The sequence below is a fragment of the Bidens hawaiensis genome, unplaced genomic scaffold, assembly GCF_021521415.1.
Source record: "Bidens hawaiensis isolate Kalapana, Puna unplaced genomic scaffold, B.hawaiensis_p1.1 tig00017464_1, whole genome shotgun sequence".
In the NCBI taxonomy this organism is placed as follows: domain Eukaryota; kingdom Viridiplantae; phylum Streptophyta; class Magnoliopsida; order Asterales; family Asteraceae; genus Bidens; species Bidens hawaiensis.
In genome coordinates, this window is record NW_027492642.1 from 17,300 (window position 1) to 32,475 (window position 15,176).

At 34.8% G+C, this 15,176-nt stretch overlaps 1 protein-coding gene across 1 annotated transcript; it reads left to right on the forward strand.

The window, feature by feature from the left end:
* The first annotated feature begins 1,575 nt into the window (after window positions 1-1,575).
* LOC143553968 (uncharacterized) lies at window positions 1,576-3,139 on the forward strand. The gene has a single exon (XM_077043847.1). It carries the CDS (start codon window positions 1,660-1,662, stop codon window positions 2,968-2,970), a length of 1,311 nt encoding a protein of 436 aa, XP_076899962.1. The 5' UTR covers window positions 1,576-1,659; the 3' UTR covers window positions 2,971-3,139.
* The last annotated feature ends 12,037 nt before the right edge of the window (window positions 3,140-15,176 follow it).

Sequence of the window (15,176 nt, forward strand, 5' to 3'; positions counted from 1 at the left end):
GTCTTTCTTCCTTCCTTATTAATCCAAGTCCATCACCCATATTTATTTAAGCCAACACAAGCCCAACTCATTAAATAAATATTGTTATTTTATTTAGCCCAACAGGAAACAGGATGTTACAGGCTTATAACACAAAGCCCGCTTTAAAATAACATTGACTGAGACTTGATATCTTTCAATTTTGCAATCCTGAGAATATAGGGTTTATGTGAAGTAAATTGCTCTATATGTAGGGTTGTTCGCGAAGCGAACCGAACGCGGACATGCTCATACTTGGTTTGGTTTCAAAGCGAGCCAAACCAAGCGGATTGAATTTAAAGAAACGAGCGATATCTTTATGCTTGAACTTGGTTTGGTTTGAAACCTAGCGGCTTGGTTCGGCTTGGTTTTGCTTGATTTCGTACAAAGTTTCCAATTTTAAATTTCTAAAACTTCAAAACATCATTAATTCAAGACTATCATCTCTAAATTGTCTAAACTTTCACCTTTGAAATGTATAAAATTCAAAGTTAACAACAAAACATATATAAAACAAGCGGCTGTGATTTAAATTTGAACTTTGAATTCAAAACAAAAGAGAGAAATTTTAAAATCTTTAAAAAAATAGTATACTTTTATATATATACATAAAGTTTACATGTAATACTAACTAATAAAAAATAATTCGAGCAAAACGAACCGAACCAAACCGAGCAAGGCTTTGCTTGTGCTTGGATTGTTTTTAAACCGAACCGAGCCGAACAGCTCACTTCAAAACCGATCCGAAATCGAACGAGTATTTTTCGAGCAATTTTCGAGCGAACGACGAATGAGTGGCGAGCAACGAGCATTTTGGACAGCTCTACCTATATGCGTAAGATAATTTGTTTCCAAGCATGTAAGTCACCAGCCTAGTTGGCTGGTGCATATTGTATCACTGCTTAGACTCCCACATACTTAAGTTTGAATCTGATTTGACTCACTCTTTTTATGGAAACAAGGTAAGAGAGTAGTTACGTCATTTCAGCACTTTCTTGAACGGTCAACTCACAATCAACATACGGAAGGGCACACTTTTTCCTACTAGAAAACCTACAAGAGTACATTCTATCAATATAAGAATTAGACGTGTAAATTATGTTCGCTCGTAAAACACAAGGACACAAATCATATTTTTTTTAAATGACCAACAAATATAGAATGTCTATGTACTTTGTACGGGGTGACCTAATGGCAAAAGGGCACCGCCAGCTTGCCTAACCCAGCTGTACAGAGCCCTTAAGTGTCTCCAAGTTATCTTCAGTTCCGGGAGAAACTCACCCGCCCGAAGGCCCACTGGTGGTAAAACCCGGAGGCCCTCGGGATCAAACTGGAAATCACAAAAATCTTGCTATTCCTTCATTAAAACAACCCCCCCTCAATACTGAAATTAGAAAATCTACTAAAAAAACTCATTCTTCCTACCACTACACCATACTAACAAATCTTATTTTTTTTATTTTTTTTTTTTGTAAAAAGATAACAAATGAAACGATAAATAATAAACAATATATCTATCTAAAAAATAGTTTGGGATAAAATATCGTAGGAAACATAAGAAAAATCGCTCCCACAACTGAAAGCACAGCTTTCGTCTTCGTGAGTCGTCGTGACCTCCACTTTCCTCTTTCACCGGCAGCGATGGACTTCCGCCACCACGCCCCCGGCGGATCTCCTTCCTCCTCCTCCACCACCTCCTCCTCCTCCCAACCCCACCACCGCAACGGCAACCACCAGATCCCCAACAACACCAACACCGATCCAATGCACTCCTGGTGGGAATCCATCTCCAAAGCCCGATCCCGTATCCACTTACTCTCCACCCTCTTACCCGAACCACAAGATCCGAACCCGATCTCCTCCTTAGCCGACTCCGACAACCCGGCCCACTCTCTACTCTCCTCCTTAACCGCCTACACCGCCGTCTCTCTTTCCTTAACCTCCTCCGACCACTCCGGCTCCGGCGACGACAGCCTCTGCAACTGGCTCTACGACACCTTCCTCTCCTCGGACCCTGACCTCCGTCTTGTCGTCCTGTCCTTCATCCCTTTAATCTCCGGCCTTTATTTATCCCGTATCCATTCTATTTCCCAAACCTTAACTCCATCACTCGCCGGCTTCGAAGCCGTGCTTCTCGCTTTATACTCGGCCGAAACCAAATCCCGAGGCGGAAAGCCGGTTGTCGTCTCCATACCCGATCTTTCGCAACCCTCGTTGTACCATTCGCCCAGAGTCGGCGGTGCGAAGAAGAAGCCCAATTCGGCCAAAGTGAACCCGGGTAGCAATTCCGGGTCGCCGGCGTTTCGGCCGGTTGTTGGGGTGTTATCGCCTCCGTTGGAGCCGCAGACGGCGATTAAGTCGACGAAGCGGGCCACGATCGTTGGGGTCGCGTTGGATTGTTATTTTAAGCAGATCTCGCAGATGCCGAGCTGGTCGAAGCGGGATTTTTGTAGGTTTGCCGCGGATTGGGCCGGGCAGGATTGCGCGTGCAAGTCCGAGTTCGATAATGTTCGTGAACTGGTGAATGGCTCTGATAACGTAGAAGTTGAAATTGAGATTGAAGGGAATGATGTGGTTGAAAAGATGAAGAATTTGGAGATTGAGGATGATGATGAGTCGTCGGGTGATGGTGTCGGTAGAGGGACGAGAATACTGCTTCCATGGGAGTTACTGCAGCCGGTTTTGAGGATTTTAGCGCATTGTTTGTTAGGGCCGTTGAATTCGAACGATGTGAAGGATGCAGCGTCTGTTGCGGTGAGGTGTTTGTATGCTAGGGCTTCACATGATTTAGTTCCGCAGTCGATACTGGCTACACGGAGTTTGATTCAGCTCGATAAGCGGGCTCGGGATGATGCTGCAGTGGCGGCTGCATCGGCTGCTGTTACGACGGGTTCGAATGCTAACACGCCGAGTAAAGCTAAGAAGCCTGAAATCCTTTTGGTGTCGAAGTGAAACCGGGGTAAGTTTAGTTATTTTTGTTTGGATTATTGATTATGATTATGAATATTATTATTATATAGTGTTTGATTTTGTTGTAGTGGTAGAGCTATAATATGTGAATTGTGAAATTGGTAACTATATATATTTGATTTGTCAATGTGAAAGAAGTTGGTATTTGTTATGTTGGTTGTTTGATGTACAGGGTGTTTTAATAGAAATTGTGTAGGTCTAACTTAATATTATTTGTTTTCTAGACTTTTATGTGGCAAATGCATCATTTTGTTAGATAGTTTAGATATTGAGTGTTTGACCTTTTACAGCCTTATTGTTGTACAGTTTATACCTACCTGTTAGACTTGGTTTAGAAAGCATGAGTACTTAAGTGGCATTTAGGGTGCGAGACGAGAGCTTCATGTATGGCAGACGATGTTTTATTTACAGGCGCACTTTGCACATCAGGCATGCGTTAACAATTAGGCTAAGTGAAATAAACTACTAATAGTTATAAGTTGGGCTAGACTCCATAACGACTTAAAACTATTCATGTATGGCAGACGATGTTTTATTTACAGCCTTATTGCAGGTAGCGTATGCTTGGTTTTAACTACCATAACGACTTAAAACTATTCATGAGCTGAGCTTGGGCTTTAGAAAAGGAGCTTGAAACGAGCCAAACTCGTGTCTAGTCGAGTTTGGGCTTGACTCGGCTCGTTTACACCTCTATTGAAGGGAGATGTGCTTGAGGTCGACTTGCGTCCGCACGCTTTTTAAACCCCGAGAGTACCCGTTATCATACATGACTTGTTTAAGTTGAAATTTTTTGTTATATATTGTTTTTTATATCATTTAAGGTTACAAATGTACTATAAAAAAACAAAAAATGTGAATATAAATTTTAAAACTTGAGACTCATCTATCTTTATAAATACACTTAGAAGACCCATTTAGGCTAAAGTCGAATCTATGACTTTCATTTAAATGACTTGCTAACATCATCTATGAATTTCATATTAGGTTAATGTAGATGGTTTCATGAGGTGGTTTACCTAAAATAACTCCCAACTCAGAAGTCAAAATAATTCATGAAATTAGATATTCTCAGTTTGGTTCAGCTTGAACGATTTAAAACAGTGATAAAATAAAAACCCCTGCTTTTATATTGTGCAATGTAAGTTGACACATTATCTCTGCTCTTCACAAAGAGCAACATACCTTTTCACATAATAAGACCATTCGCTATGGGGCTCTGTTCACATAATAAGACCATTCGCTATGGGGCTCCGTTGGGATGGTCTAATTGTCCTTTTATATCTATTGTTTAACAACCAGATATGCTTTTCACGTTGTTACAAGTATATAATTTATTTGAAATACAATTACATATACTTTTTTAATTTATTTAAGTAAATATCTCATATAATAGCAATCAATTTTCGAAAGTGTGTCAATTAGGTCATTCATGCATATTTCTCTCAAATTGGGTCACTAAATCTTCAAATCGAGTCTCAGTGATTTTTCTGTGCGTCAAGAAAGAAATTGAGGATAAGATGTGGGAGTCGGAATTTGCAATATATGTAGTTAAATTCAAAAAATTTTTAAAAACGTTAATTATATTAAAATTCAAAAATAAAATCCACGTCGCCACTTAACGTCAACATGAAAAAAAAAAAGATAAAAAGATTTCGTATGTGAAACAAAAAAAAACGCTAAAAACACATGTTAAAACCTATAATTTAATAAAATATGAAAGTTGAGTGACTTAATTGGAACACTTTTTAAAGTTGAGTGACCTAATTGAATTTTTAAAACTTGTTTACTATTCTATAAAAGTGTCCCTTTATTTTACTATATTGTAATTTTTAACGACTTAATATCATAATGTTTGCTAATATCTTAAGGATTTATAAATTTATATTGTATATAAAGTATGAGTTATGGACTTCTTAACTTTTAAAGGGTATCAAACTTCTTGTTTTTAATACAAACTATAATGCATAAGATTAAAACATTTTAGGGGCAATTTTATCTTTTAACAAAAACAAAATCATGTTATAGTTGATTTATAATTTATTCAAAAATAATTACAAGTTTGGTTCTTTAACATTAATCATATTTTGTTAGTTTGTATAAGAGAAAATTGTGATTTACCTCCCTGAGTAAAATCGGCGGGGGCACCATTAACCCCTAAAAACTAAATTTTGGGTATTGTACACACATGTTTTTTATTATGCTCAAAATATTCCCTGAAGTGTAATTATTAGTTAAATGTCCAATATACCCTTCATCTTCTTCAACATCCCCTTCATCTTCCTCTATAAGCCCTAACACAAACCCAAACCCTGAAAATCTTTGGCTAATAATCCAAACCTGAAAAACACATAAATCTTACACAAAACACATAAACACATAATACTAACAAGACAATCATTATCATCTTCATATCTTTATCAAGAACACCATCTCCATTACTCAAACCCTCCACCCCACACCACCGTCTCCACCACTCAAACCCTCCACCACACACCACTATTATCTTCTCCGTTGCTGACTTCGAGCATCGACTTCGGTCACTTGGAACCACAGAACTCGCCGGAACCCTAGAGCTCGCCGGAACCTTATAAATTCACCAAATAGATTTTGCTTTTGATTCAATCGTCGAAACCCTAGAGCTCGCTGGAACCTTATATTTATAACACCCATCTTCTTCCACACTTCACCCGCACCCTGTCACCATCGCCGTCACCCTCATCTGTCACCGCACCTCACTTCATCGCCACACCACCACTCCCGTCCGTCGCCACGGGTCCCCGTAGCTCCACTCCACCCCCTGCGCGCGTCTTCGTTGTCGTGTAGCCGTCGCCGTAGCTTTTAATCATTCACACACCTTAGATCTATGTTTTTTTTTAATATTTATATAAAACCCATGTGGTTAGGGGTTTAAATCTATATGATGATGATGTTTGATTTGAATTGAATGTGGTTCGTGTTTGGGTTTGGTGGCGGGAGGTTTTCCGGTGGACGACGGCGGTGTCGTCGGAGGAGTTTGTGAGATGATGATGATAATGATCTGTGTTGTTCTTCATCTTCTTATTATTATTGTTGTTGTTGTTGTTGTTGTTGTTGTTATTTATCTAATTACTAAAGTGCCCTTGAACCAAACGGTCAACTTAAAACCAGGGGTTCAATACGCTCAACCAGGGGCTCATGTCACCATCATAAAAAACACATTGGTACAACAAGCGTAATTTAGTTTTCAGGGTTTTATGGTGCCCCAGCGATTTTACTCAGGGAGTCAAATCGTAATTTTCACTTTATATAACAATTACATATGTATCGCTTATTTTAAACAAACTACCCTGACGATGTTTAAACGTTTATAACTTCACATGCTAATATTTTTTCAAAAACTTTATACCATAAAAATGAGTTTTTATTCTTTTTAATTTGAGTATGCTATTGCTATACTTTTTTCATTTGAAAAACTTAACGTGTTACGTGATTACCTTTAAAGACCGGAAAATGAATCGGGCGGGTTCAGCCGTTCGGGTCATGGGTCTAACCGGTTAAAGTTGGAATGGGTCGATACAGAAAAAGTTAATTTGGTTTGGGTTAGGACGGGTTTGGGTTGAAAGGGGTCAAGTCATAACAAATTTTGGGTTAGAACAGTGTCAAGCGGAACGGGTTGCGGGTCAAGACGAGTTCAACGTAGCATTACATGCGCACGACACCTGATTGCGCGCGTATAGTCGTTGTGTAACGTGCTTACTAAAACCGGTTAAGATTCCAATGCCGCAATATGAGCATACAATATTCGGCTTACGCGCGTACTATTGTGAAGTCATGCACATACAATAACGGTAACACCGGTTACGCATCTGATGACATGTTTGTTTGCATACCCCGCCGCATCGCGCAGGCACACAGCTAGTATAATATAGATAGATAATTAATAAAGAAATTAAAGGTCACATTTGCTCATCGTGAGGTTTCTCCTCGCCAATCTCACAAACGTGAACTTGGAAATGTCCATGGGCGAACTTGTACATTGCGGCATCAGCGGCGGTTTTGTATGCCGGCATGTCGCCTGCCATGTTATCATCCGTACCATCTATGTATTGACATTGCGGATGCTTTAATATGTAAAAAGAAAATTAGTGGCTTAGTGCTCCTAGCCTCCTATCCAACTTTTTTAAAACCGAATAAAATTATAAGCATATCATATACTATTGAAAATGTATTGTTAAAATAAAATTGGAGATACTTATAGTTAAAGTTATGTTTGATTTTCGGATACAAATAATAAATATGATAATGATAGAACCAAATAAGTGAAGTTGGATATTTGGATTATGCTTGTAGAATGGGCTAAAGCCCCTATGTTGATTGTTTATCAGCTCAGCCCACTTTAATATAAGAATATTATTCTTATATTCTTATCTTCTTGATAGCCTATTCAAAAAAGTATAAGACAGCTTTAAATTATCATCTCAATAAACAAATATTTCGGAAAATAAACCTATTAATAACTAGGGAAGATCTCACAAAATAGTAACCAACTTTCAAAAGTGTTTCAATTAGGTCACTCAAACATATTTTTCTTAAATCGGGTCACTAAATCTTCAAATCGAGTCTCACCGATTTTTTTGTTTGTTAAGAAAGAAATGGAGGATAAGATGTGGGGGTCGGAATTTGCAATATATGTAGTTATATTTTTAAAAAATTAAAAAACGTTAATTATATTAAAATTCAAAAATAAAAAATAAAATTCACGTCGCTACTCAATGTCAACATCAAAAAAAAGATAAAAAGATTTCCTATGTGAAACAAAAAATAAAAACGTTAAAAAAATATGTTAAAACCTTTAATTTAATAAAATATGAAAGTTGAGTTACCTAATTGGAACACTTTTTAAAGTTGAGTGACCTAATTGAAACACTTTTGAAACTTGGTTACTATTCTATGAAATTGCCCCTAATAACTAGAGGAATATTTTACTATACGTAAGCATGAACAAGATATCTTTTTTTTGTTTAGAGAAAAGATCAAATAAGAAGTTTGATTATCGCTAGGAGGGAGAGTATTTTTGTTTAATATCTTAATATTGAAAACAAAATTAATTTAATTTCAAAAACCCACTTAATTAAAACCCAATTAAATTTTCACTTATCTCCTACAACCACCACCGCCACCCACCGCCACCACATTGCCGGAAAAGTCTTCGGAAATTTAGTCGGAAAATAAAACGCTATGAAAAACACAATGAAAAATACACAATGTAAAAAACACAATGGAATAAACACTATGAAAATAAAAACCCAATGACAAAAACACAATGAAAAACACAATTAAATTACACAATGTAAAAAACGCAATGCAAAAAACACTATGAAAAAATAAAACACACTTGTATAACACAATTTTGTAAAACACAATTTTGATAAAACACACTTTGTAAAAAACCCACGAATTTTTTTTATTTTTATATAACAATATGGTACTTATATAAAATATAAAAAAACACTCGTTATTATGGTGAAATTGTTTTAAAAAAAATGTCGTATAAAAGAGTTATGATTGTTTTAAAATGATATGGGTATTTGACATGTGCCTTGCATGTGGTGAGAGAAAGTCAACAAATGTGTTATTCCTATTATGCCCTTACCTTGTTTTACAATTTATGGTCTCTATAATCTAATCTCAACCATTCAATTTTAAAATGAATTGACAAGATTATTTTCTATTCTTCTTAGGAAAACTAATCTTCTTATTATAACTCAACCATTTTTGTTTATATTAATAATTATAATTAACGTGTTATATATGACTATAAACATCATATGATTATCATCGAATCTTAAGTTTTGAGTAAATATATAGAAGTTGATTTGACCTTAAAAAACATTCCAAGATAAAGAAATGATACATTCATTAAAATTCTGAGTTAAAGTTGTTCATTTATATTAACGTTCGGTATGTTTTTTTTTTGTTATTAATTTAAATAATTGAAATTAGTAGGCTAAGCTTCATTATTTCTCCCAATTGACACATGAAACTTGAAATTGTCTTATAGTTATGACATATAAAGTTGTTAAACGAGTCATATTCACGTCTAATATTTGTGTTAAGCATGTCGTTTTTAACTTATTAAACATGATAAGATACGAACTGACAACAGAATTTGTTGTATTTTTTTATATGTTTCAACTAATATCATTTCCTAATAATGAAACCATCACTTATATTTGATAGACTATTAATACTATCCGGACATTGTTTTGTGAATATTGTCAATGTCTTTGTGTCATAACTGAACGGGCTGGTTAGAGCGAGAACCGCAAATCCCAACAATTTGGTTCGGGCCATATCAGCCTTTCTGCTTAGGACCGGCCTGTTTTAGGTTGGAGTCTTGGACCCATTGGAATGATGCCGATATTGGCTGTATCGACATCGAGTGTTGATTTTGTGTGTAGGGCCGTAGGGGATAGAGAGAGGGAGCGAGTTCACGGGTAATGGAGCACCAGTGATAGCGGGTTTCAACGAGCTCAAGGACAACTGGTGAGTTTTTCGTTGATGATTGGTTTTTTAGTGGGTGGTTGTAGGTTGTGCCTGGTGGACCCAGAAAATTTTCATGGGATGCGGAAATTTTTTGAGGTCATTTGACTATCGCTAAATAATAAGTTTTTTTTTCTTGTTCGGGTCGGATCGGACCGAGTTAACATATTAGGGAGTTTTAGAACTTAGAAGATTGTTCTTCACTCTCCAACTTTACTATTGAATAATCACTTTATTATGTGACTCACAATTCTTATTATAAATCAAATTAAATCATTAAAATCTTACAAATTTATCATAATTCCCATTCATGTTAATAATCATATTATCACATATTCATGATATTACCGTTTTTTACGAGGTAACTAAAAAATCTAAAACATAACAATTGTTAACTAAGAGCATTCTCATTCCATTCATCCTCTCTGTCTCTATAATTACACTAAAAAACACTACATTTCTCTCTCTTGTTCAATTAAATAATATTTTTTATACATTTATCACTACAGTTTTCTCTCTCCTCTACTCACAACCAATCCAACATATATTAAAAAATAAATAGGGGCAAACAATGTTTCTCCAAATTTACAAAAAATCACTACATTTCTCTCTTCACCCTATAATTTAAACTCACAATCACTCACAACCTCACCCCATAATTTATAAACTCCCCACACATAATTATAAGGGATGGGGTGTGAATGCTCTAAAATCATAGACAATTTTATTAATAACTTGGTATGAATTCTTTTGTTTGAGTATTCAAATAATATATCTAATAAAGTTATTTCTCAAATAATAGATTTTGATAAATATATTAAAAATTAATAAAATTGAAAGATTTATAAAGGAAACGTGAAAAAATAACAAGTGTCTTACAATTATTTTAGCTTCCAATTTCAATAAATAGAATAAATTAATAATTCTTATGTAATTGTCTTTTCAAATATGTTAGTGTTTTAATTGTACGCTCATAATCTACCATATAGTCTTGTGTAATAGATTTTGACTTTTGACACCTTGCATGGGCTTCTTCTCCATTAAAGACCTAACTATCATTTTTCCACAGTTGATATCATTTCCGGGAAAAATTCCGGCATGTTTTATTCTTTATTTTTTCTCAATTGAAAGGTTGAAAGGGGCAATTGCAAAATATATATATATATATATATATATATATATATATATATATATATATATATATATATATATATATATATACTTTTTTTGGTGGTGGTGTGTGGGGCCGGGGGACGGGCTTAAATTTTGTTTCAGTGTTATACCCCCCCCCTCCTTTTTCACTTTCGGGCACCATTAGGTCCGCCACTCAGCCCACTCCTCCCTAAGGAGTAACGATAAACAAAAACATTATTTAAATAGCAAACAGTTTTATATCATATTAAATTTTAAATTGCGTTTAAAGTCCATCTTCTAACCAAATCCAAAGCACACACAGCCCATATCTTCCACTAGGCCCTTTCTTACCAGTATAAAGCCCAAGTAAAAGTCACACCAACTTTGATTTTGTGAATGTTTTAAAGATTTTAATTTAATAGACGGGTGCCCGCGCGATGAGGCGGGAAACAAAAATCATAGTAATTATGTAACAATTGTGGATCTTCAAGGTTCGTTTGAAACCTTGAAAACGTTTGAACCAATTATCACTTTTGGTCAGCTGGTTTCCGAATGTTTAAACCATAGCAAACGGTTTGTTTTATGGTTTATACAGAAAATTGGCCATATAAAACCGGGCCGGACGGTAAACTTATTATTGAAGCTCAATTTGCGTGAAACCAAAACCATTAGTAACGATTCAGTTTAAAGTTTCTACGGTTCAATTTCGGTTCTCAATAATAAAAAATCGAACCAACGGTTTGGCTCACGGTATAACTTAGAAAACGTTAAAATTGAATTGTGAACACCCATACGTAATATGTTAATTTTTTTATTTGAAAGATTATAGCAATACCATACCCAAATTAAAGACAATAAAATGCTCATTTTTTGTGTAATTTTTTATAAAATATATTAACGTATGAAAAAATTATGGTCGTTGAAAAATCGTTGGTGGGAAGTTATTTACAATTAAAATTAGAATGCATATATAGGTAAAGATAAATGTCCAAAGTTGTAACTATTTCTTAAATTTACAAAAGTAGCTTAAAGTTGAGGGAGCGATATGTAACTATTTCAAGACATATTTTCTAATGGACAAGTTTGTCCCTCTCTTACATGCTATATAAGGTGTACCTTATGTCACACCCCGATCAAAGGCGGCGGAACATGCCGGGGTGCAACGTTGCCCATGAACACATGACACTATTTAAAGTGACAATATTTAAACAGCTCATTTAATTTCATAACATCATAATGTCACATAACATACTTGTTCACAAGATAATCATAACAAAATATAGCAAATAATATATTGTTCATTTTGCTAATATCCTAAAGGTCTTGATAACATTTCTCCACGATCTCGAGTCAACCAAAAGTCAAACCTGTAATATTGCGTAAAATAAAGTTTATCAACACAAAGGTTGGTGAGCAAATCATAGTTTTGAACAATTATGTATATAATAAGAAATGCCACAACTTGTATACAAAACGATAAATAATAGCAACAATTAGGATAAAATGAAATCGCTAATAAGAATACATTACCGACACCTTACTATAAGAGAATACCAAATAGTCTAAGATTTTGTATGAAATCGTTAATAAGAATACATTAACGACACCTTTCTATAAGAGAATACCAAATAGCTTAGGATTTATGAATCCACCCTCCAAAAGCGGTAAACACATTAGTATATAAGCATGTAAGCATAGAACACCAAATCGAGCATTTATTTAAGTAAAGTATACAATAAAGTTTGTGGTTTAAGATTCAAGTATAAAACATTTAGTTTGAATAATATATGCAATATCATCCCAAAACGAAAAAGATGGAAAACGGGGAATGAAAGTACTCACATTCAAGTATAAAACTTGATCGGTAAAAGACAGGGAAATTGGAAGGACGGAGTTTAACGAGCAAAGCCTAAATAAAAAGGAAAAGTCTTTAATTAGAATGGTTGTTTTAGGAAAACTTTAAAATACAAGATAAGAAATTTAAACAATTAAAGTTTAAGGTTTAAAATGTAACTATTTAAGAAATTTATAGAAATAGTCCTTTAAAATATAAGTTTTCTCAAAACCGGGTTAAAGTATCTAGTCTTAATATTTACTCAACCTATGTTAAGTAATAAGGTGGGTAAAAATGCAAGAATGCAAGTCCCTTTATAATAAAGATACTAAAACGGGTTTTAACGAGTGTTCGGGTTGTTGGTTTGAGTCTTGATAATTGGTCAAACACAAAGTCAACTTTCCAAAATATTAAATGTTATGAGAGAACTCATAAAAATCAAGTAAGACTTAACCAAGTGTGTAGTTCTATTGTTTTAGAACTAACAACGTACGTTAAGCGAGTGTTCGGTTTTGTCGGTCCAACTTTTTTATAAGATCAAGTTGGGTTCAACATTCCAAGTACTTTGATAAAATATTTAAAATCAGTTTATAAAGTATTTTTAAATAAATATACAAGTCTTAATAGCTAGAAACACACTTGTGTGTCTTAAGCGAGTGAAAATCGGTTTAGTTCGGTTTGGTTCGGTTTCCATCTCACAATAAGTTCATGGATGGTTTCCACATGCCCAAATATTAAAGAACTTGTATAATAACTTATAAATGATGATACTTAAGTTTTACAACCCAAAAAGTTAACAATAAAGTATTTAAACGAAAGTTTGGTTTTCGGTTCGGATCTTGTTTCGGGTAAAGACCGAGGTAAGATTCTACAAACCTATAACCATAGAACTTATAAAAATGGTTTTAGAAACTTAAATCTAACAATAAGCATGTTTAAACAATTATTTAACAAAACTAGTAAACAAAGTTCGGTTTACGGTTTGGAGCTATTTACGGTTAAACCGAGACTAGTATCTTCAAACCCATAACCATGGAACTCAATAAATAAGCAAGATGAGCAGAAATTATGCATGGTTAGTAAGCAATAATAAAATTAGATGGTTAGATAGTTAGATATATATCAAGGACCACGAAAGTCCTCCATGAAGCCTTGCCTTACGAGGCCCGACACTTCACCGACCGAGACCGGAGAAATGACCACCAAAGGTAACAAGGGGTGTATATTATATATATGTTGTATAACAAGTTTAAAGTATTAATAAGAGTTAGCAAGTTAATTAAAATGATAGACTTGACTCGGTTTGACTCTTGAAAGTCAAACCTTCAAGAACATGAAAAATAACCTTGAAAGAACCTTGAATTTGAGAGAGGAAATAAATTATGAATGGGGATGGATGTGGGAGAGGGTCATGTATTTATAGGATAAACTTAAATGGGTTAAACAAGAGATTTAATAGGTAAAAGTCGAATTGGATAATAACACAAACTACAAAACAAGAGTTGCTGGTGTAGACTCCACTTAGTGCGGCGTTAAGGTCTCTACCCTTGACCTTAGCACGGAGCTAAGGTCTCTGGTGGAAAAATCCTGAACTTTCAAATTTGGCAGTTTTGGCCCCTGGAGTTGGTTTTAAGCGTTTTTAAGGCATTTTAAGGACCGAAAAGAATGTTTTTGAGACCCAAAAAAATATAAAACAATATTATAACATAAAATCCATCATTTTGATTATATCATAGGTTTCAGTTTACAAAACGGGTCGGTTTACATAATAAACGATGACAAATCAGACCCGAAATTGACGAATGTCACACCTTAGGCATTAAAAGTTGTAAAATTAGTTAAAATTAGGGTGTCTTAATTTGCCCATGTCTCATGTATTATATATAGTATAGATATAGATTAATACTTTCATAATAATAATATTTTACCTTAGATGTGTGGGGGTGGCAAATAGATTGGGTAGGGTCGAAACGGGTCATGATCGAAAAGGGTCATGGTTTAGAACGGGGTACGGCCATAATGGGTCAATTAAAAAAAGATTGTTTTGATTGGGTCAGAACGGGTCCGGGTCGAAACAGGTCAGAATAGGTTGAGATATAAAAAGTCCTAAAAATTAAATTAAAAAAACCATAACTCAAAATGTAAATCAAAAATAAAAAAACTAAAATGATTCCCATGTTGTCCTAGTACGAAAAAAAAACTGAAACCGAAAAATCGACGAAAACGAAAAAAACCAAAACCTAACCGATCGAAACCCAAAAAATCAATCAAACCGAAACTATAAAACCAAATCCGAACATATGTGATTGAAAAAATCGACCAAAATCGAAAAGGAATCAGAATTCGACCAAAAAGTAACATAAGAAACTGAAAACCAACCCGTCACGTGTGAAAACTCGTGTCGGATCAAAACCTGATCCAAGCCAAAACCTGAACCGAACCTATTTAGTGCCGAATTCTGTCTCGTGCGGAAATCTATGCCACTCCGAAACCCATTCTGATCCAAACCTACCCATTTCCTTAGGACACTAGCCCTTATTGACCCATTTTTTTAAAATTTGTTGACTCATTTTAACCCTAAAATAACAAAGTGGAATTTCAAGTGATTCATTTTTGTCTCTTATAGTTAAATATCTTAACCAACCCAAGCTAAAATAGCTCGTTTAAAATGCTTTGGATAAGAATGTCATCTCTAGAT

Bases quoted from the DNA above. Each gene is read 5' to 3' on its own strand.
- LOC143553968 (XM_077043847.1), top strand. From the start codon at position 1,660: ATGGACTTCCGCCACCACGCCCCCGGCGGATCTCCTTCCTCCTCCTCC.